General features: G+C 43.3%; 1 protein-coding gene across 2 annotated transcripts in view; it reads left to right on the top strand.

Moving 5' to 3' along the window:
- Window positions 1-914, top strand: part of ITGB5 (integrin subunit beta 5) — a 114,622-nt gene extending 113,708 nt beyond the window's left edge. For both annotated transcript variants that reach the window (XM_081301261.1, XM_081301260.1), the window contains exon 15: window positions 204-914. In XM_081301261.1, coding sequence (XP_081157387.1) covers window positions 204-334 — 131 coding nt within the window. In that variant the 3' untranslated portion in view covers window positions 335-914. The remainder of the gene's footprint in view (window positions 1-203) is intronic.
- The last annotated feature ends 21,097 nt before the right edge of the window (window positions 915-22,011 follow it).

Here is a 22,011-nt window from a genome sequence, read left to right as displayed (position 1 = left end):
AAAAGTTCAGAGAAGGCAAGAGACTCTCCCAGGGACACAGAGCAAGTCAGAAGCAGAGCCAGCCCTAGAGCACAGATGGTGGCCCCCCAGCTGCATGCTCTGCCTGCCCCCTTCCTGGTGACTGACCATGAGGGGAAGGGCATCTAGTCTGTTGGTTTACGTGGGAGAACTAATACAAGTCCTCTTACCATCACACCCTGCAGGCTTCAAACCCCCTCTACAGAAAGCCCATCTCCACTCACACCGTGGATTTCACCTTCAACAAGTTCAACAAATCCTACAACGGCACCGTGGACTGACAGGGCCCCCTCCCAGAGAGGTGCAGAGGGACTAACAAAAAATACTGCCAGGCCTGGACAGCTGCTCACATGATCACGGCTCCCTAGATAGGCAAGCACAGAGAAGCCCTTCCGGCCAGCCTGGGCAAGGAGCCCACCACCTGCCCAGGAGGGCACCTGGCCATGCCACCTGGCTGCTGGGCCAGAGCCACGCAAGGCCACCTCCCCTCCAAGCCTGGAAAAGCAAGAGGACTTGGCGCTCCTGGCTTTCTCCGCCATGTCCAGTGTCTTGTCTTGATGAACTCCTGAGATGCTGGGCTGCTTCTGCCTCCCTTGCTGGCCAGAGAGAAGGCTACTGGGAAGGGCCAGAGTGTGCAAAGCCAACCTGTGGCCTGAATTTTTTTCCCGTTGGTCATTTTTATATGAAATAAAAAGATCATGCATTTATGGCGTAGTTCTGAGGGCTGGGAATCCTCCGCCCTGCACATGGGTGTTGGTGATGGATGGTTAGGTGCCTGTTGAAGGTACATAGTTTGCGAACGTCTGTTTTCCTCTCCTGTCCGTGTTTGTTTAGTACTTTTGTAATGAAATGGAAAAAGATTGTCTGCAATTGAAAGTAAAGATTCAAACAAAATGCACTGGTGTCCGCCTGATGCTCTCTGACATGTGTGTTCCTTAATGAATGGTCTTGACTGCTGCCCCAGTGACAGGGACTCTAGCCAGACTGATACTCCAGAGCAGGCTCCTCAGAGAGGGCTCCCTGAGGTCAGAAAAGTCAGGGTAGCTCAAGGGAGCTCTGAGCAGGTGCCTTTGGCTCCTCCCAGGTTTTGCTCAGAGTTGTAGACATGAAAACCACCGCTCGGGCATGAAACTCACCTCCCCTGTTCTGTCCTGTTCCGTTCTAAGGTGCTGAAACTGGAAATAGAAGGTACAGATGACAAAGGGTCAAGCTATGCCTTCCTCCCAAAACTACCTCTTATATATCATCCTCAGTGACATTTCCCCCACCCAACTCCTATGTTCCACCCAGAACCCAAACACAAAACTCATTTCCACTTTTGTTTCCTGTAGAGTCCTAAAGGCCCCTCAGATTCCTACGTCAGAGATGGACGGGACCCAAAGGTCTTCTGATCCTATATCCTTACTTACAGAAGAAGAAGCCGATTCCCAGAGAAGGCGGGTGTCTTGCCCAAGTGTCAGGCTAACTGTGACAATCTGGCACTAAGACCCCTGGCTCAAGACCATCCAGAGTGGCAGCCTCTGACGCCTGCTCTTCCCTCCACAAACCTCTTCACTGATCATTTTTGCTGTTTGTAACACTTCAAGGCTATCAAGCCTTCATTCCTAATTCATCTGTTCTCCATCTTGGACTAAATTCCCCTGACTTCATTTTACCAAGTCTAAGACAAATGCCTGTCAGCCAATGGGGCTGATTACATGGAGCAAAAAGAACAGATTCCTTTTTTATTGTACATCGTAATTATGCATAAGAGTGGAATTCACTGTGCCATATTCACATGCACATTACATAATTTGATCAGTCTCATTCCCCAAGAGTTTTTCTTTCCCTTCCCTCCTCTCTCCCCCATCTGATTGCTCTACTCTACTGATTGATCTCCCTTCCATTATTGTTTTAATTATTACATTATAATTATACAAGTGAGATTCATTGTATCATGTTTGCACATGGACAGAGCATAGTTTGGGAGATTTCATTCCCCAGGACTTCCCTATGCCCTCCCCTCCTCCCTCCTCCAACCTCTTCCCCTATTAGTTTCCTTCCTATTTTCATGAGATCCCTTTTCAATTCCTTTATCTTCTTCTTCATTTCTTCTCCCACATGTGAAAGAAAACATTTGACCCTTGACTGAGTCTGGCTTATTTCACTCAGCACGATGTTCCATTCATTTACTAGCAAATGACATCATTTCTTATTTATGGCTGAGTAAAACTCTATCATATATCTATATACCACATTTTCTTTCTTTTTTAAAATATTTTATTTATTTCTAGTCTTTATTCATCTGTTGAGGGACACCTAAGCTGGTTCCATAACTTGACTCTTGTGAATTGTGTTACTGTGGACACTGAGACGCATAGATCACTATAGTATGCTGATTTTAGATCTTTGGAATCAAACGAGCTGGATGGCTGGGTCATATGGTAATTTCATGCCTCATCTTTTGAGGAATCTACCACTGTTTTCCAAAGTAGCTATACTAATTTGCAGTCCCACCAACAGTCTATGAATGTACCTTTTCTCCCATATCCTCACCAGCAATTATTGTTATTTACATTCTTGATGATTGTCATTCTAACTGGAGATGAAATCAGTGTAGTTTTGATATGCATTTCCGTGATTGCTAAGGATGTTGAATAATTTTTCATATATTTGTTGGCCACTTATATTTCTTCTTTTGAGAAATGTCTATTCTTTTGCTCATTTATTGATGGGTTATTTGTGGTGGGGGGGTTGACATTAAGTTTCTCAAGTTCTACATATACTCTGGATATTAATCCCCTGTTGGAAGGGTAGGTGACATAGATTTTCAGCTCTCTCTTCACTCTTAATCATTCCCTTGGCTGTGTAGAAGCTTTATAATTTGATGGCATCCGATTTAGGGATTCCAAAAAGAACATATTCTTACTTTCCTTACTCTTGAGAACTTGAGGCAGCTGCCTTAAGTGCTGTTCAGGATAAAGATAAATGTAATGAAAATATACAACAGATAGATAAAATGGTAACTTTGAGGCTTTCTACATTGAAAAAGATGATCTTTTAAAAAAATTTTAGTTGTAGTTGGACACAATACCTTTATTATTTTTTATTTATTTTTATGTGGTGCTGAGGATAGAACCTAGGGCCTCACACATACTAGGCAAGTTCTCTACCACTGAGCCACAACCCCAGCCCAAAATAGATGATCTTATTTTAAGCAGCTTTGGGGCATCTCCCACTTAGTTGTGGATTTCCTGGAGATAAAACATTAATTTGTTCAAAGTCCCATTTTCTATAGGCAGCTCCGTGTGTGCACAACATTCTGGAGCCACATACCCTATGGCAGCTCCCTCTGTATTAGAAGGTCAGATAACTGACCCCTGGTTTCTACCTGATATGGAATTTTGGGTGTTTCATCCCAACACAGGAAAGATGTGTGGATGGGACCTGCTACCCACAGTGCCCTGCTGCCCCCTGCTGGAAGCTCTCTGTTTGGAGCCCTGACTTTTGAGATTCTAATCAGTACCATTACATTTCACTTATTTTGAGGGAAGAGGGGAGTGCTGTGTGTGGTACTAGGGATGGAATTTAGGGCTTCACACATGCCAGGCAAGTGCTCTCCCACTGAGCTACATCCCCAGCCCTCATTTCTTAAGGTTATAAAGAGAGTTAATTGCAAAAACCATCCATTCCAAATGACTCATTTTACAACCCAGATCTGTAGTTTTATAATTTTTAGAGATTTTTATCAAAATGTAACTTTAGGCCTGGTATAGTGGCACATACCTGTAATCTCAGCAATTTAGGAGGCTGAGGCAAGACGATCACAAGTTCAAGGCCAGCCTCAGCAATTTAGCAAGGCCCTAAGCAACTTAGATAGTCTCAAAATAAAAAGGTCTGGGGATATAGTGCAATGGTAAAGCATTCTGGGTTCCAATCCCCAGTAGAAAAAAAAAAAAAGTACCTTTGGCAATTTTCTTTCTTTAGCAATTATTTGGCCAGTCTCCCTGCCATAATAACACAAGATGATGGAGCTCACAGTGAGCTGCAGGGCTCTCTCCAGCGGAGGACTGACGCTGCCCTTCCTATTTGTTTCTGAACTATGGAGACGCACAGATTGGAGGGAGCCTTCTAATGCAAAAGGAGCTGCCATTGTGCCACATGATCCTGAAGGACCACCTGGCAGTCTCAGAAAAAAAAACATTTTCTAGTGTCTGAAAAGATTAAAAAGCATGCATTTACTACATATTTCCAAATGGTAATTTTATTGATTTGAACAACTTGCTTTTTTTTTTTTTTTTTTTTTTTTTTTTTGCTACCAGGGATTGAACCCAAGGCTACTTGAGGACTGAGCCACATCCCCAGCCCTTTTTGTTTTTTATTTTGAGATAGGGTCTCACTAGGTTGCTTACAGCATAGCTAAGTTGCTGAGGCTGGCTTTGAACCTGATCCTCCTGCCTCAGCCTCTCGAGGCACTGAGATTACAGGTGTGTATTACCACACCTGGCAACTTACTGAATTTTTCTAATGATAAAATTCTAGATGGAAAAATAGCAAACAGAGAAAATCATAAAATAAAAATATTTCAGAATCACACCCCCCAGGGGTAACTACTCTTGAACTTAGCTATAATTTCAATCTTTAGTATCCCCCAGTTTCATGTGTTAAAGTCTTGGTCTCCAACTCGGCAATATTGGGAGGTAGTGGCAACTTTAAAAGTTGGAGCCTACTGTGAGGACTCCCAGTCACTGGGGGGTGCATCCTGAAGGACCCCAGCTCTTCTGCTCTCTCTTTCCTTCTAGTCATGAGGCGAGTGCTGTCCCACCACACACTCCTGCCATGATGTGCTGACTCACTGCAGGCCCAAAGCAATGGACCAATCGGTCATGCCCTGCTCAGTAGGCTCCAACTTTTAAAGGTTCTACTACCTCCCAATATTGCCGAGCTGGAGAACAAGACTTTAACACATGAGACTGGGGGATACTAAAGATTGAAATTATAGTTACCCCGGTGGGGTGTGATTCTGAAATATTTTTATTTTATGATTTTTTTCTGTTTGCTATTTTTCCATCTAGAATTCTATTATTAGAAAAATTCAGAAAGTTGCCAGGTGTGGTGATGCACACCTGTAATCCCAAAACCGTGATCCCAAATAAACCTTCTCTCTTATTGAGTATCTTGGGTATTTGTTAGAGTAGTAGAAAGCTGACTAACAACCTTTTTTTAGATGGCTTCTCAGTCTTTTTTTTTTTTTAAGAGAGAGAGAGAGAGAGAGGGAGAGAATTTTTAATATTTATTTTTTAGTTCTCGGCGGACACAACATCTTTGTTGGTATGTGGTGCTGAGGATCCAACCCGGGCCGCACGCATGCCAGGCGAGCGCGCTACCGCTTGAGCCACATCCCCAGCCCCTCAGTCTTTTTTCCGTATGCAAATTTGTCATTTTTTGCCCAATTGGGACTATTCTGTCAGTCTTTCTTTTGAAAAGGACAGGGAATTTTCATTCTGCTTGGTTGCCTAGTACTTCGTCAAACTAAAGTACCCAATAGCACCTCTTCCGGAGAAGAAATGAACTTTAAAATTTTGCTTCAATGGGATCAAAGTTCAAGGAGGTTACCATGAAATTTGTTCATACTTCAGATGTGACAGAGAGGGAGGCCAGGCCTCTCTTTGTCGGAGTGCTCTGCACTTTTAACTGAGCAGCTGTTCTTGGAAGACTTCCAGCACGTGTGGCTCTTACCTGCTCCCGAGGACAGCCTCGTACACTCTGCTGCTGTTAGGGACTGAATTGTCCCTCAAATTCATACATGAAGCTTTAACCCAGATGTGATGGTGTCTTGAGGTAGGACCTTTAAAGAAGGAATTGAGGTTAAATGAGGCCATAAGATGGCGCCCCATTCCTATACAACTGGTGTGCTTATGGGAGGAGGAGGCGCCAAGGATGCAGAGGAAAGACCCTGCTAGGACACAGTGAGGGGGTGGCTGTCTGCAGCAACGGGTCTCAGGAGAAATCCTACGTGCTGACGCCTGATCTTGGACACCCAGCCTCCCGAACTATAAGGAATGAATTCCCATTGTAAGTCACCAGGGCATGGTAAGTGGTGAGCGCAGCCTGAGCAGACTGAAACTGAGCCAGCTGCAGTGGCACTTTGTGATGGCTGAGGGAGCAGGAAAGAGGAGCCCTGGGCAGTGCTGGCCATGGTCTGAGGAAGCTGGGCTCCTATGAGGGGCAGCCACCATACTACAGAGGCAGATGACACAGATGTGCCCCGAGCAGTCCACCACCTGGCACCTGCAGCCAGTTGTAAGCACTCAGAGTGGCCTGTCACCCTGGCAGTGAGCCATTCTGGTCCCTCTGAGGAGGCTCTGCAGGCTGCAGGGCTGAGCTAGGTCAGTCCCACCTGGCTTCCTGTCCCCTTTCTCTGGGGCCCCTCCAGGCCCTCCGGGGGACTTGGACTAGAGCAAAAGGACAGGAGGGAAGGCTGAGCTGCCTGAGGAGCAGTCCTGCCAGGCCTGAGGTGCTTCCCGGGAGCTGGGCTTGCTGCTGTGGGAGGGGCAGGTGGGAGCAGGGACAGAGGTCACTGCCTGGCCAGCCCGGCTGACAGAGCCACTCCCCAGATAGGTTGGATGACATGTCACATGAGAAGGCCTTCACTTTAGATTCATGTCTTGTGGGGTTTAATGCCAGAGAGTCCCTCTGCCCTGTGACTGGTGCTGCGTATCGTCACACAGTGGGACCCGTGTGCCCTGGCCTGTTGCTGTCTGGATTGTTAGGGAGCTGTTTTCGATGTTCCAGAGACTGTTCATATGGTGGGGACTACAGAGAAAGGACCGTGTGTTCTTTGTCCTCTCGGCCAAATTCTGACCCACATGCTGTCCCAGCATTCCCCTCTCTGTGTAACTTTCTGATCCTTCTGACAAATGTCCTGCTGCACAACTTCATTTTAAGGTGCTTCAAATTCTTGTTGCAAAAAACAAGACACAGCTGGGCTCAGTGGTGAATGCATATAATCCCAGCGGCTCAGGAGGCTGAGGCAGGAGGATCGCAGGTTCCAAGCTAGCCTCAGCAACTTAGTGAGACCCTATCTTAAAATTAAAAAAATAAATAAATAAATAAGAAGGGCTGGGGATATGGGTCAGTGGTTTAGTGCCACTGAGTTCAATCCCTGGTACCAAAACAACAAAGTACAAACTATATGGGAATAACCATCAACACCACAAACCTTGGCCTCCTTCTGAGGTAGCGGCTTTCAACTTTTTGTGTCATGGATTCCTTTGGTGTTCTGGTGAGTGCTGCATACCCCTTATCAGAATAAACCTTACACACATGTAATAGGGAGGATACTAAAACATCCAGCCTATTTCTCAGGATTATCATCTTGTTGATTTCAAAATCATCCTAGAAGCCTCACCAGTTAAACTTGGTCCCACCCAAAATCCAGGTCCAGTTCAAGGAATGTTTCTACTTTAAAAACTGAAGAAGGCTGAGCACAGGGTGCACGCCTGTAATCCCAGTGGCTCTGGAGGCTGAGGCAGGACAATCCTGAGTTCAAAGCCAGCCTCAGCAACTTAGTGAAGCCCTAAGCAACTCAGGGAGACCCTGTCTTTAAAAAATTTAAAAGGGCTAGGGATGTGGCTCAGTGGTTAAGTGCCTCTGGGTTCAATCGCAGGTACCAAAACAAAACAAAAACCCTGAAGAAGATAACTGACACGAACTTCATGATTTCTGGAACATAACCCCAATACTTCAAAGAGTCTTCTCCATGGAAGAGGAGACAGGTTGGCCTGGAGACAGGGTGGTGGAGACAGGTGGAGGAGACAGGGTGGTGGGCCTGTTCGGCTAGCCTGGGGGGCTCACACGTGTGCTGGCTGCAATTCATGTCCTGACACAAATCAGAAATAATTTTTTTTTTAAAAAAAAGCATACACTGAACAAAACATACAGCTAACTAAGGGCCGTCTGGGCGGTACCTCGAGTGAGCAGCTCCACGTGGGCAAACGAACTGGCACAGGACCAGGGAAGACAGGGAGGCCAGGGAGGCTCAGGCTCCCCCTCCGAAGCACCTTTTCAGCTCAAACCACCAGGGCTGCAGGCTTGATTAAGCAGGAGACGTCCCTTGCTGGATGGATCAAAAATTTAAAAGGAGAAAAGACAACAGAAGAAAGAGGTGATACCATAGCCCAAGAGTAGAAGTCAGAGGGTACAGCAAGATGGTGGGGGTGAGGGAAGAAAAGAGAGGGGAAAAGGGAGACTAACTAGGACAGACACCTCCCTAACTTCCAGTGGATGCGTGAAAGTGCAGATATCAAATTCCATGCACATATAAAACTATAATAGAATTTATTTTATAAATAAGGCTGAATTTATAATTAATATATACAAATTAATAATACAGATTAGTGATAGAGTAGATTAGTTAGAATTATTAAATAGAACAATTTTAAGAATAAATAATAAAAGTTATGTTACATATCTGAAAATATCTTCTTGTGCTGCATTCACCTTTCTTATGATTATATGAGATGAAACAATACCTGTGTGATGAAGTTAAGTGAGGTGAATGATGTAGGTATTGTGATGTAAGGTTAGCTTACTATGCAAGTGTTACTTGGACACAAGCATTGGGATACCAGAACAGTCCATCTGATAACCAAGACAACTACTTAGTGACTACCAGAAGGGTAGCCTATACAGGGTGGATATGCTGGACAAAGGATTGATTCATATCTCAAGCAAGACACACAGTACAGTGTGAGATTTCACCATACCTCTCAGAACAGCATGCAATTAAAACTTGTGAGTTTATTTCTGGAGTTTTCCATTTAATAGCTTTAGACCACAGCTGACTGCAAAACCATGGACAAGGGGGACTTACTAAAGCTGTTTTTCCTGATCAAATTTTATGAGGCAAATATGAAACTTTAGGCCACTCATTCAGGTTATGAAGATATAATTCTATGTTTGTTTGTTTGAACTCATCTCTACTTCAAGTATCTATGCAACTGATGGCAGATACATGTTACTAGGTTACAGGTAAACAGGGAGAGCAGGCCTTGTTAAACACAATCACAGACCAGGATCCTCCTCACACCCTGCCTTGTGGGCTGCTAAATGCAGGGAGACGGTGCCCGGTGAGGACATTGGAGCTGGGGCATGAAGCCTGCGCACTGACGCTGGTTAACATGCTCTGTCCTCATCAGAACCTTGTTGTCTAGTCCATTCCACTCTCCACAGAAGAGTCCTGGCTTGAGGGTTAGGAGACTCAGGTCCTCGAGGTATGTTTCTCAGCTAACTCCCATGCTCCTTTCTGGGACACTGGGAGATGCAACTTCTCTGTCATGTCTCTCTAGAGTCACAGGAAGCTCAGGCCTCCTCAGGCTCTGCCTCAGACACAAAGACAACCTTTGCGCCCACTGCCCTGCCCCAACCTTACACACATGTAATAGGGAGGATACTAAAACATCCAGCCTATTTCTCAGGATTATCAACTTGTCGGGTGGGGGAGTGGTCTCTGGACCTTGACTGCTTTCCTGGGCCCCTCTTAGAAAAGCTAGGCATGGGCCTCCTCTGCCGTCATTCCCACATTTACTGCACTCTCCCTCCATGGGGTTCAAAGATCACATACAGTCTGACCCTTAGGTTCCCTCTGTCCCTTGTTCCTCTCTTCAGTGCAGAGAAAGATTTCCCCTGCTGGGTTGCAGGAGACAGGGCTAGGCAAGTGTTCTTCAAACCAGTACTTTCTCCAAAACCTTGAACTTTCAACATTAAAACATACTCAACTATTTTGTTTCTCTTTGTATTTCTATTGTGGCCTCCCTTTCCTGAGGCTCAAAGGCCAAGTATGAACTTGGAAAGGTTATGAAGAAAACAAAGGGATTACAAGAGCCTCCCCCCACCCAAAAAAAAAAAATTACTTAATTCATACAAGGCCAGATTACAAATGTTAAAAACCCTGAGCTCTAAAAAAAGAAAAATATGTCACCCCCACATCCTGTAATCCAAAATAAAATCAGCACTTAATAAAAACAACATGAATCATAAAATAAAGAACACCAGTGAGTCTTGATTTTTCCATGCTTTTTTTTTTAATATTTGATTCCTTCAAAAAGGAATTTCTTCCTGGCACTGATGGCACGGTAGCATATTCACCTGCTAAAGGCAAAGGAATCAGTCAAGAGTGTGTGGAGTCATCCACTATCATTTTCTTTTTCTTTTTTTTAAAGAGAGAGAGAATTTTAATATTTATTAGTTTTCGGCAGACACAACATCTTTGTTTGTATGTGGTGCTGAGGATCGAACCTGGGCCCCACGCATGCCAGGCGAGCACGCTACCACTTGAGCCACATCCCCAGCCCCTCCACTGTCATTTTCAGTGATTGACACCGGGTTCACCATGGAGACTCAGGAGTCCCACAAGAGCCAAATGGCTGTTTCATTGACAGATCACTGGAAGCCGCCAGAAACAAAGGCTGAAGGAAGGCTGACTGACTTGTGAACGGTTTTTGGCTTCCTGGTAACCAGGAGGCTACAGCACATGGCTAAATGCATTTAAGAAGATGCTGCTGCCTAACAAGCCACCCCAAATCTGTGGCACGCAGTGATCAGAACTTATTACCATGCTCACAGCCACAGATCTGCCTGGGCAGCAGGCCTGCGAGGTCACAGCAGGCCCTGCTCTACCTTCCTCTCCTTCCCTGGAGTTGGGGCTGACCAGGGCACGCTCTTCTCATGGTGTGATGGAAGTCAAAGAGGAGTGAGCAGACACACAAGAGCTTGGACTCAGAACGGGTACCCTGTGACTTCCACCCACATGCTGTTGGTCTATAGTGGTACCTCCCTCCTCCACAGAAAATCTTAATTTTTTCCAGAAATCCACCACACCATAATTGGTCTAAAGACCATCAGCAAAAGAATCCCTACAAAAGAGTTCAATGTAGTTAACTTCCTATTTCCTGTTGCTGTATTTTTTTTTTAAAAGAGAGAGTGAGAGAATTTTTAATATTTATTTTTTAGTTCTCGGCGGACACAACATCTTTGTTGGTATGTGGTGCTGAGGATCGAACCCGGGCCGCACGCATGCCAGGCGAGCGCGCTACCACTTGAGCCACATCCCCAGCCCCTGTTGCTGTATTTTACAACAATGAAATTTGGCCATGGGCCTGAAAGAGATCAGCACTTCAGGTGCTGAACCCCTTTACTAGTTTTTCACACACATTTATGTACTATTTAGTATAGTAACTATATATATATAAAATAGTTTGTAAAAGTTTTTAAGGAGGAAGTGTGTTTGCAAATGTAAAGTGTGATAAGAGAGACAGATCCTTTATGAAGGACCTAGGAATTAAACAGAGACACAGTGCCTATTAGAAGAAAAAGTAGGTCCAAAAAAGTTGGATCAGGCCCCAACTTCCTTAATAAGACCCCTATAGCGCAAGAATTAAAATCAAGAATCCATAAATGGGATGGATTCAAACTAAAAAAGCTTCTTCTCAGCAAAAGAAACAATCAGTGAGGTGAACAGAGAGCCTAAAATTTGGGAAAAATTTTTACTACATGCACATCAGATAGAGCACTGATCTCTAGGATATAGAAAGAACTCAAAAATCTTAACACCAAAAAAACAAATAATCCAATCAATAAATGGGCCAAGAAACTGAACAGACACTTCTCGGAAGATAATATACAATCAACAACAAATATATGAAAAATGTTCAACCTCTCTAGCTATTAAAGAAATGCAAATCGAAACTACTCTAAGATTTCATCTCACTCCAGTCAGAATGGCAGCTATCGAGAATATAAACAACAATAAATGTAGGTGAGGATGTGGGGAAAGGCACATTCATACATTGCTGGTGGAACTGCAAATTGGTGCAGCCAATATGGAAAGCAATATAGAGCTTCCTTGGAAAACTGGAAATGAAACCACCATTTGACCCAGCTATCCCACTCCTTGGTCTATACCCAAAGGACTTAAAACAGCATATTAACAGGGACATCAATGTTTATAGCAGCACAATTCACGATAGCTAAACTGTGGAACCAGCCTAGATGCCCTTCAACAGATGAATGAAGAAAATGTGGTACATATACACAGTGGAATATTACTAAGTATCAAAAGAGAATAAAATCATGGCATTTGCAGGTAAACGGATAGAGTTGGAAACTATTATGCTAGGTGAAGTAAGCCAATCCCCCCCCCCCCAAAAAAAAAAAACAAATGCCAAATGTTTTCACTGATATAAGGGGGCTGATTCATAATGTGGTTGGGGGATGGCATGGGAGGATTAGATGAACTCTAGATAGGGCAAAGGGGAGGGAAAGGGAGGGAAGGGGCATGGGGATAGGAAAGATGGTGGAATGAGATGGACATCATTACCCTAAGTACATGTATGAAGACTGAATGGTGTGACTCTACTTTGTGTACAACCATGATATAAAAAATTGTGCTCTATATGTGGAAAGGAAGAAAGAAAGATCCTTTAAACAAGGCCTTTGGCCTTGGGCCAAGCTTCACAGAGATGTTTACATTTCAAAGATGTTACTAATTAGGCTCCACTGTTACAGCTGGCAGGGGGAGGGAAGAAAGGGGAGAAGAATCTCTCCCTTTCTCAGGCTCTGTCCTTGAAGGGTTAAGTGCCCAGCTGCTTTTGTGTGAACATCTGCAGACTAAACTTCTGAGCCCCTCCCCCTACACACCAGGTATGGAGTTCTGAAGCTGCCTCAATTCAGGGTTCAGGGGATTGATTGATTACAGTGAAAGCTTTGCCTTCTGAACCTGGCTGCACCCAAATAAATCTGTTCCTGCTGTCTTTGGTGTCTTGCCTCATCCTTCCCCACAACAGGTCAAAGTGAGTCACATAGCCAAAGTGGGGTGGAACACTCTGGGTCTGGAAGGAGAGGAACTGCTGAGTCCTGCGGCAAAGGATATGGATTCAGAGAGGGAGACAGAATTGGGGACAATAAGATAGTCTGCCACTTCAGTTCACTGGTCTATTGAATCCTGTTTCTTGAATTGTGATTGATGGGAAGGAAAGAGTGTTTGGTTTTTATTTTGTTAATGCTTTTTGATACTGGGGATCGAACCCAGGGCATTTTATCACTAAGCTACATCCCCAGACCTTTTATTTTTTGAGATAGGGTCTTGATAAGTTGCTAAGGCTGGCCTCAAACTTATGATCCTCCTGCCTCACTCCCCTGAGTCACTAGGGTCACAGGTTTGTGCCACTGTGTCCAGCTAGGGAAACACTTTTGAAAGTTTAAAGACTGACTTCTATAATTACTCGGGCAACAAATGTCTCATTCACTTCCTGTGTTCAACAAATACTTCTTGATTGAATGGGGAAAGAACATATGTGTAGCAGAATATCTATATGCAAACATAAAAAGGGGGTTAAAAATGAAATGAAATATATCTACTCTTGCAGGAGTTAAAAAAAAAACAAACAAGTAAGAACAAAAATACCAAACTGGAATCAAGAAAGTGGATTCTTATTTCCCTGTCTGTCTGGAATCAGCTCTTCGGCATCCTGTGCAAATCATCTCGTAAGGGGCCTCGATTTCTTCATCTATGAAATGGGATGATTGGATTCTCTGATCTCTAAGGGGCTTGCAATTTCAGTTTCCAAAGATTTTGGATATAGTCGCCACTTTAGCATCTGACAGATTCTGTTTTCACTGGCCTTTTCTCAGAAAGGCTTTGTCCAGGCCCTGCCACTACTTTTTGCAGCTTTCCCTGCACAGCTGTCTCCTATTAGCAAGAGTGAGGGTGAAACAACTGGGCTGAGACGCCAGGCCAGTGTTGGCCATTATTGGCTGGGACTGAGCAGACCCAGGTGTATGCTCTGCATTTCTAAACAGGGGGATCAGGACCAGATTGTGTAGGTAGCTTCCTCCTTCAGTACTAAAAATCTGTGGGCGTCTGTGCTACAAAATGCCATGAGTAGTTGAGTAATGGAAGGGCCAAGGGTGAAGTTCTCCACCCTGTTAGCCCAACAGCTATTCTGGGAACCTTGTTGGTACTGTTCTATTTTCCCTACTAGGACCAGAGTTACATGCTCTGTCACCTGAGAAAGGTCTCAAGTATCTAATGCTTCCAAACACTTCTGTTTTGGAAGAGCTGGACAGCCCAGGGTTTTGTCTCAATCAACTCGTGCTCCTGTTTACTGAGCCCAGACTGTTGAGACTTTTGCTTAAAGAGGCCTGAAGCACCTTAAGAAGTGCAAAATGCCCGGGGAATCCCTGAGAAACGCAGTTTGCTTCTACTTGCAAGTTTAAAGTTCATTTTAAAAAGTTAAATAAGTATCTCCTTTGAGATACGATCCTGGAATTGAAAAGTTTAAAATATCAAATGTTGTTAATAATAAATAAATCAGATTCTGACCAATTTAAAAAAAAAGAAAAGAAATGTAGATGCTCTGCTGGGGATGTAGCTCAATGGTAGATTTTTCTCTCTCCCTCTCTCTCTTTCTATCTCTCACTCTTTCTCTCTGGTACTGGGGAATAAATCCAGGGGTGCTTAACCACTGAGTCACATCCCCAGCCCTATGAGACAGGGCCTTGCCAAGTTGCTCAGGACCTCACAAAATTGCTGAAGCTGGCTTTGAACTTGGGATATTCCTGACTCAATCTCCCTAGTTGCTGGGATTACAGGCGCGTGCTACCACACCAACTCAGAGGTAGATTTCTTGCCTGGCAGTGTGCAAGGTCTGGGCTCAATCCCTGGTACCAGAGGGAGGGAAATGCAGTTGCCTAAGCCTCACCCAAATCTGTCCAAGTAGACTGCATGAGAGTACAAGATACAGAAATTTACACTTGAGGTAAGCAGGAAGAGCCAGATCATTCTTTGAGCTCCTTTCCAGTTAGTTCAGGCAGGGGCCCTGGGTGAGCCACAGTTCCAGTCACAGTGCCAGCACAATTCAGTACCAGATTCTCAGGAGAGGGAGGAAGACCCCAAGGCCATCTCAGTACAAAAATAAAAATGTGACTAACTAGGGCACTCTTCTCAAAGTCAAGCCCAGCTGGGAAAATCTTAGAAATGCAAATTCTCAAGCCACACCCCAGAGCTACCCAGGCTGAGCAAGGCTAGCATCCGCTGGAACAAGGCTCCCATGACTGGGATGCCGGATAAGGCAAGAGAGCCACTTGCTCTCTGCACATTGCTCCAAAGTCTTTTCAGTCTCTGGTCATTGCAACTTTGAAGATACCTGAGATTCCTGCAAGATTTTTATTAGAAAATTCCTCTTTTCATGACTTTGGGCCTCTCCAGAGTAAGGGAAGTCTTAAGTGTCTAGACTGGGTTCAGTAGGAACAGGACTGGGTCCTGTAGAGGGCTCAGGTGTCTGAGTCAGACAAAAAAAGAACTGACTACCCGTAGGTAGGTAAGGTCACTGGAAAGTTGATGGAGACTCCCAAGCTCATCTTAACGCAGGGAGTTTAGACCTCTACCTACTAACGCCAGCTGATAGTAGTTTATACTGTGAGAGTGTGTGTAACCGTGAGGTCAGTTTGTGCTAAGAAAGGACATGTGACCTTCCGAGGGTTTGTGGTGGTGTAACAGGGACCTAGATCTTGTCTGCAAATGTCGGATGGGTGGCTAAATGCAGGATTCAAGATTTGGCCTCTCTGCCTCCACTCTGTCTCCTTTGATGTGAGTCACCTTGGATTCCAGGAACAACAGGGTTGATGGAGAAACATCTGGTGATAAGTCAAAGTTAGTCCCCAGGCCAGATCAACTTTGTGTCAAGGTTCACCTGACCCGTCCTGAGATAATGCTGAACAGACCAACCCTGACCAAGATCACCTGCTTTGGCAGCTGTGAAAAGCCTCCAGAGAGGCAAACACCCACCTCTAGCCTTATTCCCTGCCCCCTGTCCTCCTGCTTTGTGCTTTGTTTTGATTTCTGGAGATTGATCTCAGGGACACTTTTTATTTTCTAAAACTGGGTGGCCTCGAATTTGAGATCCTCCTGCCCCAGGCTCCTGCAAAGTTGCTGAGATTACAGGTGTGAGCCACCATGCCCAGATCCATCCCTGTTCTATAAACATCCATGCCACTGTCAGTCCCTTGAAGTTAGGCCTAAGGACACCGGTCCCTTTGTCTTCCTGGTCTTCACTGTTTAAAGTTCCTTTCGTGTTTTTCACTGCTTCCTCTTCTATTTGGTTTTTGGAGCAAGTGACCTGACCTGATTTGAATCCCCAATGTTAGGCCTCTGGCCTGGGACTCCTGGAGTAGTGGCTTCTTGGGACAGGCAGAAACTAAACTGGGTCCTGGATCAGAAACTCCTTCATTTGTAACTCCAGCCAATTCACGTATAAGAACTCCCAGAGCCTGATTTCTAGAAATGGGTGAAGTTTAAATAACTTGGAATAATGGTGACCACAGTGGGGGAATTTGGGTTTGGATAAAACTTTAATTTGTAGGGTACCTTAGAAAAGGAAAGGCCAAAAACCACAGAAAAGTGGGATGTATTTTTTTCACCAGCACACAGAAGCTTCTAAGACTTGGAGTTGTTTTAAAAAGGAATGGTTAGGTCAGTGAAGTCTGCTTCTCAATCTACCTTAGAATAATTGCAAATAGTATCTTGGCAGCACAGAGGAGGCTCTGTCTGCTCTAATGGGCCACCTGCCCTGAATTCAGTGATTTAGTTAAGACCCGATGGCTTGGAAAGCTGCCTATCTTCAGTTACTAAGCCCTGTGCTCATTTAAGGAAACTTCCACCTGTGGGAGGAAGCTCCATTTGTAAGGCTGCTTCCCTTTGCACATGGAAGGGGAGACCAAGTCACTGGAAGCTTTTACAGTTTAGAAGCAAAGACCTAGGTCTGGGTGACAAATTTCACCTTTGACTCTTTTGTCTCCATTGGACTTTCAACTTCTACTTCTGTCTGGTCAGGCAGTGGTGTTCAGGCCTGAAATCTGATAGACCTGTGTAAGTACTGCTCTAGATGAAAGAAAAGGCAAGGGTCCCTCAATTTGCCCCCTTGCTGAAATGAGTAAAATGGCAGGAGTGAGAAGGTATCCTCAGAGTAAAGTTTTTGAAAGATGAAGGATAGAGGATGGATTGTCACAAGGTCTGTCCAGATGGAGTGAGCTCTACAGGCCTGTTGGAAGTTGGTCTCCAGAGGATGGGTAATGGTTGAGTCCCTTTAGAGGACTCATCTTTAAGGAAAGTGGTGGTGGTGGTTGGGGTGGGGGGCAGAAAGCCTTGCATTTTGCTGTTCTTCAGGTACCTTGAAATTGATCAATACACAAGCAGTATATTTTAGGATGGCTTTTCTTAACTAATTCAATGACTTTGTTTAATGAGCAATTCAAGCATAATTAATGAGTAAATTAAACAAAAGAAAATTTGTAGGTCTGGGATTGTGGCTCAGCGGTAGAGCGTTCACCTAGCACGGGCAAGGCCCTGGGTTCAATCCTCAGCACCACATAAAAATAAATAAATAAAGATGATATTTTTAAAAAAAATTGTAAATGAACTTGCCATAGTCTCAATCTTTAGATCTTTAACTTCAGGTCTTGGAAAGCTCAGTGATGGATACTTATGAAATGTCTGAATGTCTGGATCATTTCTGAGATTAAAATGCTGAAAGTTGTTCCTTAACCATTCTAATCTTATATTGCATTGGGGGAGGCATCTGAAGATAGCATATACATGCTTCTGACTAGTAGAGATTTAACTGGGGAAGGTTACTAGAAACTGTCCTAAGAAAATAGTTGTTCCCACTTCCATGAAGAAGATGTGGTGCTTTGGTTAACTGGAAAAGTCATGTAATTGTTCATTTAACATTGATCATATGTGTGACACATTCTGCCAGGGCCAGGAATGTAATGGCAAGCAAGGTAGATGCAATTACCTCCTGCATGGAGTGTCCTAGGAGAAAGAGATGCACACATACAGCACAAGTGAGAAAATACAGAAAGTTAGCCAAGTTAGCCAAAGTTAGCTACAGAAAGTTAGCTAAGTGCTATGAAGAAAACAAGGATTATCTGCTGCTACTGTTGGGATCTACAACTAGGTGAATGGGTTGACAGAACTCCTGGGTCAGCCATTTCTCTTTACTTACACCAGTGCTGGTCTTCACAGTTTCACATTTGTTAGTGAATAAATTCTAGTGGGACATCTATCTTTTTTTTAAGTGGTACAGGGGGAAAAAGATGTATTTGAGTCTGTTAACAGACATGAAAAATGCTGTCTTATGAAGAAATACTTCTAAAAATCATGAAACGATGCTCTTCAAAATGCTGATATAAAAGTTCAAAACAGCTTACTCGCTGGTTGCCACTAGAAATTAGGGTTATTAGGAACGTGGTAATAAAAACTAGAATTCCTTATGTGAGGAGTACAAGGGATGCTTTTGGCAAATGAAGTTGTGTTAGTATGTAAAATTAAATTTGGTTTCCTAAGTTAAAACAAGGTTTCTCAGAATTGGTCTGCCTTTACTTTTTTTGTTTTTTGGTGGGGATGGGAATATGACACAGGACCTCTGGGTCGAATTCCCAGACTCATCTGTTCCTAATGAGATCTAAAATTTTATTAGGTCTTTTGTTCTAAAATTGCTTAAATGACTTACAGCCAACATTTGGTTTGTCAAACCCATAATCCTGAGAAGACTACCAAAACTTCAGATGGTATATTTTGCTACTTGGTGGAGTACCTGTACATTCTTGCAATAGTTCATGTTCCCTGATTATAAAGCTTTCCAACTAGGAATGCCAATGTTACAACAGTAAGTAGTTAAAAGTATACTGACAAACATGTTTTTCTTGTGGGGCAATCTCCAGTGACAATACTTCACTGGGTAAATTATTAAACTGTTAAAATATAGTGTTATAAAATAGGGACTCTGCCATTACTCCTCTCATGCTCAGTATTCTGGAAAAAAATTGATAGCATTTTGACATTGAAATTGGGTTGTTTTGGACAATGGTACTAGTTTTAATGGACAAAAGTTACTGCAGAGTCTGTCCTTTTCTCCAAAATTCTGACATGACTAAATACTGCAGGGCTTTAATGCACTGAGCTAAAGCATATTTTCTTTTTGTTTCTTGTTTTTTATTTTTTAGTGATTGATAGGCCTTTATTTTATTTATTTATATGCGGTGCTGAGAATCTAACCCAGTGCCTCACACACGCCAGGCAAGTGCTCTACTGCTGAGCCACAGCCCCAGCAAAAAATATTTTCACCAGGCAAAAGATGCTCTCTTTAACTGTTAACAAGACTTTTCACAATCTGAAACCTGAAGATCAACTTGTCTAGAAGTAAATCAATGACTGCTTGGATGGGACTTCAGGTTCTTCTTACTGCCCATACTGCAGTCAAGCCCCATTCTTAACCCGAGTCTGTTAGTTTATGGGGGTCCCTACAGACTCCTGGAACTGTACACCTGTTGGAGACTAAGGAAAAGCCAAGCAGGGAAGTTCCCCCCAAAGTAAATAATGTCTTTAAATGTGGATGGCTGACCCCAAGACTCAACATGAGACTCTTACTCTTAATTTTCATGTTTACCTCTTTCACTTGATGGGATTATGCTGTAACCAGACTTCTAGGCCCTTCTAGCAATCGTTCTTACTCCGTTTATTTAACCTGATTATAGAGTACTAGATTATTTACTAGCTGAACAGGGAGGAGTTTGCAGTTGCTAATACTTCAGTAGATTACAGATATATACTTTGGGTGTTGCAGAGAGACTATTACAATTAACTACTAGGCTATTTTGTTAATGGACAGGCTCAACTGGCTCATTTTTTGATTGTTAGATTTTGGCTGGTTTGGTTCAATGTGTAGCTATCATCTGCCAAGTACTAAAATGTTCTCTTTGTTAGAATAACTCAAAGAAGTGCAGTTGAGGTACAGAGATCAGAGACCCAAGATGATAGTGTGCCGAAGTCCAGCCCTGGCAGGGTGGGGAGGTGGGTGGTGGAGTGGGATTCCAGGGGTCCTCAAGGAGGAGTGGCGTCGGCGAAAGAAGAAGAGTGGGACGACAGATTGCAAGTTATGAGCAGCCTCCAGAAGAAATCTCTGCTGCCCCTGGAGGGACCTTTTTTTACAGGTGTTTTTTCAGGTAGTTAATGGATAGCTTCAAAGCCCGAAACTTTTTTGATTTACATAATTTTCAAGAGTTACAATCTTTTCTAACGTACATACCTAAGATATTGAATACATTGTTCAAAATATTTTTCTGTAACCTTAGTCAATCATGATTAAGCTTTTACGTTTTCACCTCAATCACTAGGTGTTAAGCAACTCAACTAGACTACATGACTCCTGACCTATTATTCACTTCTAACTTAAAGCATACCTGTAATTATTTCATTAACCTTTAACTTTAAAGCATACTTATGATTTATGGTAAGCTTTCTTACTTCTAAAATCCCAGTAAAATACACTTAGTGAAATTCTATTATTTAAAAGTCTACTACTCTGAAGTGCCTCTAAAATATATTATGTTAATTTTACATGATTCTATTTTAATTTCCAAGGTAATTTCCTTTTTTCATATGACCTATTCAACTGCTTCTTAAAGAACTTCCTTGATCCTTGGTCAAATCACACCAATTCTTATGTCTTGTAATCTTTAACTAAAGGACAAGATTTACACCTCAACCCATTTGTCATTTATATTAACTATGTGTTTTCCATTTTCATCTTAAGTTTCTGTGTAAGGCAAAGGAGGGTCTATTGGTTGGGGAATGTATTTTTATTAGCCTCTTGTCCTTGGGGGGATACCATAAGCTACATATTGTGGTCCTTGTACTGTTGGCACAGCAATTGTTTTTCTGTAGCTCGGCTATTGTACAGGTTGTGGCTTTAGGATGGGGTTGGGGGGGGGGTAGTGTAAATTGTTAACCATGGGATAAATATTTCTTGTTGTTCAGGCTTGAGGAATAACACCATTGTTTGTATCCTGAGACATTGAAACGCACCTCATGGCATGTCTCAATTTAGTCTCATTCTGGGAATTTTCCTGCAATCTCAGGCAATACGTACTTTTATTATTGATTGACGTATGCCCTGTTATCCATATCATATCATAAACAAAACATTTAACATTCCTAATGGTTCCGGTTTCCAGATGGTGTGGCTCTGTTGCAGCATCCCCCACACTGTGACTGTCAGACAGCAGGTGCAGGAACGCCTTCACCAAAGGTAACTCAGTGAGAGGCCCCAAACAAGAGGAGAACTGTTAAATTTTCTGGGAGGTCCTGGATGGACACTTGCACTGGGTCCCAAAATAAAATAGAGTTTAATTGCAGTAATTGAGCTTTTGGTTGGTTGCAGGAGGTCCCGTAACCAATTGAGTTGTAAACAGACTGATCAACCTGTAGCAATGGAGTTCTATTTTTCTTTAGAACTTAATTTCTAATTCCATCTTTCTATAAACACTAGTCATATCATATTGTTGGCATTCCCCAGAATAGCTGCTGGTTCTGGGAGTTGCCTAATTTATGAATCATTTTTTTCGCAGTACTAGGGATTAAACCCAGAGCCTTACACATACTAGGAAAACACTATCTTTTAGCTACCTCTCCAGCCCTGAGCTACGTTATTTTGGGACAGGGTCTTGAACTTGTCATTTTCCTGTCTCCCAAATAACTGGGATTTCAGGTTTGTGCTACCATGCCCTGCTTCGCCTTTGCTCAAATTAATCCTAACTGGCCTAAGGAATTCTCTCAATAATAGTGAAGGCTACTTTCCCTCTATTAATGACATCTGGGAAGATTGTGTGGGATCCTCAAACCAACCCCAAACGACTTGATAATACTGTCTTAAATAAATAAGGTAGGGAACTGCAAATTGGTGCAGCCAATTTGGAAAGCAGTATGGAGATTCCTTGGAAAGCTGGGAATGGAACCACCATTTGACCCAGCTATTCCCCTTCTCAGACTATACCCAAAAGACCTAAAAGGGGCGTACTACAGGGACACAGACACATCAATGTTTATAGCAGCACAATTCACAATAGCTAGAATGTGGAACCAACCTAGATACCCTTCAATAGATGAATGGATTA

The sequence above is a fragment of the Spermophilus citellus genome (assembly GCF_964194105.1).
Source record: "Spermophilus citellus genome assembly, chromosome: 7".
Classification (NCBI taxonomy): Eukaryota; Metazoa; Chordata; class Mammalia; order Rodentia; family Sciuridae; genus Spermophilus; species Spermophilus citellus.
Note: the sequence above shows the minus strand (reverse complement) of the source record. Positions and strands in the feature narration are given on the sequence as shown.